Source organism: Macadamia integrifolia, chromosome 7 (assembly GCF_013358625.1).
Source record: "Macadamia integrifolia cultivar HAES 741 chromosome 7, SCU_Mint_v3, whole genome shotgun sequence".
NCBI classification, from domain to species: domain Eukaryota; kingdom Viridiplantae; phylum Streptophyta; class Magnoliopsida; order Proteales; family Proteaceae; genus Macadamia; species Macadamia integrifolia.
The window spans coordinates 33,010,807-33,015,433 of record NC_056563.1 but is presented as its reverse complement, the minus strand read 5'-3'; the positions used below and the strand labels follow the sequence as shown (position 1 = coordinate 33,015,433).

The 4,627-nt window shown below is 44.0% G+C and overlaps 1 protein-coding gene across 1 annotated transcript; it reads right to left on the bottom strand.

The window, feature by feature from the left end:
• Window positions 1–769: 769 nt before the first annotated feature.
• LOC122085063 (scarecrow-like protein 18) lies at window positions 770–3,044 on the bottom strand. Its single transcript, XM_042653503.1, has one exon. The coding sequence runs from the start codon at window positions 2,664–2,666 to the stop codon at window positions 1,068–1,070; it is 1,599 nt and encodes a 532-aa protein (XP_042509437.1). The 5' UTR covers window positions 2,667–3,044; the 3' UTR covers window positions 770–1,067.
• Window positions 3,045–4,627: the final 1,583 nt, after the last annotated feature.

Genomic DNA, 4,627 nt, shown 5'->3' with positions numbered 1-4,627 from the left:
AAGGCCACAAATGGTCCTTTTTTTCTAAAACAAAATTGTTATTTTATTAAATTACCTTAATTAATTTAAATAACCTACGTAGCTAGTAAACCCTCTCAGGGGTAGTGGTACCCTTTATGATAATTTTAGTGAATCATACAGTAACAGACAAACATCACAAGAAAAAACAGGAATAAGAAAAGCTAGAAGGATACTAATTCAATTCATAGGGATAAAATTAAATTATACCAAAAAAATTCATAGGGATAAAATATTGTGGCACATCGCCGCAGTTGCCTTGTAAAGATTACAATTGTTTAAAAGATCTCTAGTATACAAACGTACGAATAAGAAAATACACAAAGGATGAAAAAGGAAGAAAAAAAAAAGGGGAGGGGGTGGAGAAATAGGGAATGGTACTGCAACCCTAAACATGATCGAGTGAAAGGAGGGAGTAGTGGTGGCAAGTATTATTATAGCCAAGATGTTATTATTATTAGTAGTAATAATAGTAATAGTAGAAGTAGCAGTAGGAGGAGGAGTAGGAGGAGAAACAAAAAAATATTCATCGCATGGGGTTGAAGAGGGCCGGAGCCGAAGGGTATTAATTTTTTGGTCGGCTGGGGATGAAGAATGGTCGTTACATCCAAAATTTAGCATGGGACGCCGGCTATGCGTGCATGCATGCTGGCTACTGGCTAGAATACTAAAGAGCTAACTTTGAGACACACAGAGAGAGAGAGAGAATGGCGTGTCTAGTGGAGTAGGGTTTAGGGTTTTAGGAACCGGATGACTATGGGAATACGTTTATTGGCGGGTGTTACCAAGTTGTTCGTTATCCAATTTGCAATATGAACAAACTTCCACTCTTCCAGTGGCTTACAGAAACAACAAAGAGAGAGATTCCAACTCACAAATCGATCAATGAGTACTGTGCGGCGACGCTGGATGCTGCTCCTGCTGCGCTGCCGTTGAGTTTCGAAGTTATCTACTCTTATAGGAAATGAGAAGAAACTGTTGTAATTAACGGAAAAAACGGAAATGTTCTCTCTCTCTTGAAGTAATTCTACGGCGTTCCCTTATTTATTTTAGTGCCAGGAAGAGACGGAGAAAAGTGGTTGATCTTGCCATCCCAGGAAGATGGAGTCGTTGAGGATCTGGAGCTGATACCCTTCGGAGGGGTAATGGAGGCGGAGGAGAAGCTTGGCCTGCGACAAGGCGAAAGGACTGAGAGGGAGGCCGGAGAAGCCCGAGGCCCTCAATAACTCCACCCAAGTCTTGAACGTTCTCTCGTGGCGCTGCTGCCTCCCTTGGTCTCCTCCCTCGGCGGCGGCCACCAGATCCAGGATCTCCTTCCCGAACCACACTTGTTCCACCGTCAGCCTCTCCCGGCTGTTCGGAGGCAGCGTTGCTTCGAGGGAATCAAATATGGCGGTGTAGTGGTCCAGAGCTTGCACGAACCTCTGCAAGTAGGGTTGATTGTGACCGGCCTCTCTTTCTGCGACGGTGACCACCTTAGGGTTCATGGCCCTGATAGCGCGAAGGAATAGGCGGGCATCGTCGTCGTTGTCCCTGAGGAGTCTGTGTAGAAAGTGCACGCAATTGACGGCTAGGGCCTCGTTGGGCATGAGAGGGACGACGGCAGAGGGTAGGTGTCCAGTCGCCATGGCAGCGCCCACCCAAGATGGTGACTGAGAAGATGGGAGACCTTCCTCTTCCTCGATGAGCAGCGGGCAGAACTGGAATCTGAGACCCAGGGAATGGGCGAATTTCTGGAGACGGTCGCCGGTTCTTCGGAGGGTACTCAAGTCCTGGCCTGTCCCCGTGATACGGATCATGGGGGGTATGCTCGACGTGGTGGGGGTGGGGCTGGGATTCGACTCCGATGGCTCCTCTGACTCCGAGTTCTCCTCTTCCTTTTCCTTCGGAGGACTTGAAGTAGAAGAAGAACGGACGAGGTGGCGCTCGGCGATTGCCTGCATTAGTGGGGGCCATTGCAAGCCTTGCTTGGTGTCGAAGTCCAGGATGTGGATGCAGTCTTGGCCTTCCGTAGCTTCTAAGATGGCTTGATTGGCAGTGAGATGGCTAAACCTTATGAAGGGAGTGATTTGGTTGAGGTAGAGATACGACGATTCAACCGCCTCCGAGTCCAAGTCTTGATTAGCAGCAGCAGCAGAAGCACCACCACTACCGCCACCACCACCAGAGGCGCCGCTTACCCAGAAGCCACCGCCACCACTGCCAGTTGTCATTTGGTCTTGGTGGAGGAGAGAGGTTGGGGTGGCGGTGGTGGATGAAATGGAGGCAACATTTGTAGTGGTCGTTGTTCTTGATAATCTCAACAAATTGCCACCGCCCAAGGGGTGCGACAGCAAGTGGTGCTGATTCAGGCGGAAGGAAAGGGCCCTAGCGAACTGGTGCACCAATCTTTCAGTGGAGTCGCCATAAGGCGAGGCATTGGAGGAGATTAGGGAAACGAGGCGTTGAGCAGCGGTCACGTCAGAGTGAGTCGATACAAGCTCGGCACAGCGGATCAGCAATTGCCTGATGTTGTGGGTTGCCGGAGAGGTGAAGTTACGGCGTGATACTAGAGGAATCTGATTCTGGAGGTAGTTGGGATCTGATAGAGGATCCTCTTCCTCCTCTTCATTGAGGGATGTACCCATTGAACTCAGCATCTCACTCATTACCGGCGGGCCTTCCTTTCTGCTGCTGTTGTTTTTTTCTTTTTTGTTGTGAATGACTGGATATATGATGTTGGTAGAGCTAGTTGGAGTCGAAGCAGCAGCACAGCAGAGGGGAGTGGTTGTATAAGTGGCTATAGTAGTATTTGGTGGTGAAGTATGAAATATGAATAAATGAAAGGAGCATGGGGACAAGATCGAGGGTGTCTTTGTTTGAGAAACCCAAGAGGAGAGAGTTGGGGCCGGGTTGAGAACAATAAAGAGGAAGGTAGTATGTTGCACTGGGAAACGAAGACCCTGACCTGAGCTTACGCGTGAGGTGGAGAGATTCGGAAGTTTGCATTCCTATGCTTTAATAGAACATCTGAGAATGCAGTTTCTTTGACGGGACACCGTCTGCCAAAGACAGAGTGAAGGAATGATAGCAGCAGTGGTAATCGCAGTATCCGGATTATTAGTGGGGATTTTTTTTGATGAATGATTATTGGGGAGAATTGGCACCTTATTTATGTTTATATGTATATATATATATATATATATGAAGAAAAATACAAGTACACATCTCTCTCTCTTGCGATCACAATGGTGCAGTGATTTATTTTGTTTATTTATTTTTATTTTTATAGGAAAGACAACAAAATATATTAAGTTAGAAAATCGGTTCGAAATAGAGTTTGTGGTTCTTTGATTACAATCTTTCTATCCTTAGCATGTTGAACTATGGTGTTAAGAGTACTAAGTTTGTTAGGTTTTACAAAAAAATTAAAATTATACAAAAGGTGAGCATTTTTCAGAAAAAGGATAAAAAGGAACCTAGGGCCACGAAACTAGGGCTCAAAATAAAGGTTCAAAAAAATTAGGTTCATATGAAAAAGATCAATTAATTCAAATTTTTTTGAATTTTTTTCTTTTATTTTCTTTTCTTCTCTTGGTAACCAAACATATATAACTCTTTTTATTTTTTCACCATTTCTTCTCTTTTCTTTTCTAGATTATTTTTCTTTTCTTTTCTTCTCTTAGCTACCAAACAGAAAGTTTCTAGATAAAGTAGCACATGATGATAAAGATGTTGATGAACAAATCCAAACTGAGAAAAGGTATATCATTAGAGTCAAAAAAAAAAAAAAAAAATACACTGTTAGTCTAGGAAGAGAAGTAAAGGGAAAATGTTTGATTTTGAGTCTAGATGACACACTGCCCAGACTTGTCTTGTGAAACTGCATGAAATGAAAACATGCCATAACTTCTCATGGTGTAGTGGTAGGGATCCGGCTCCTCTATGACACAACACGGTGTGTAATGCACATTTAAGATCGGGAGCAGCTGGGCATGCACCTAGGCACGCACACCAAAGGCCTTCCAGAAAAAGGATGTGCGTCGCACGCCGTGCTATGCCATTGAGGAACCCGTATGTAGTGTTAGGGGGTTTCAAACCTATTCATGTTATCTTTTTGGGGGACTTACATTGGCCTCGGCAGTGGCTAATTAGAATCTTGATTAAATTTTTTTGTGAGTCTACATACAATTGTTGGATGGACAAATGGATGCAATGAAGTCTAATATGGGTTCTAAGAAAAAAAAAATTCTCATTAATTTGGAGTGGTTAGCTCTAGCTTTGTTTGCCCCTCCCAAACCCTACACTAGTGGCAGCATTGTGCATTGAGTTGTTCTTTAGCTCTAGCACCTAATTTTTATTTTTATTTATGTAGCTAGTTCAATTTTGCACAGTTTTAGGTATTATTTTACATGAAATACCAAAGAAATTGAATAGAGATATTAAAATAGACAGAGAGCTATTTCACGATTTCTATTCGATATGACTTCAACCTATTTCATGCCTCTTGCAATCCCTTTACCTTGCACCATCGCTCCATGCCCCTTTGTGCAACCACACCACACCCGCTTTGCAACCCCTATTACACTCCATCTCCATGCAACCCTAGCTCTCTCTCTCTCTCTCTCTC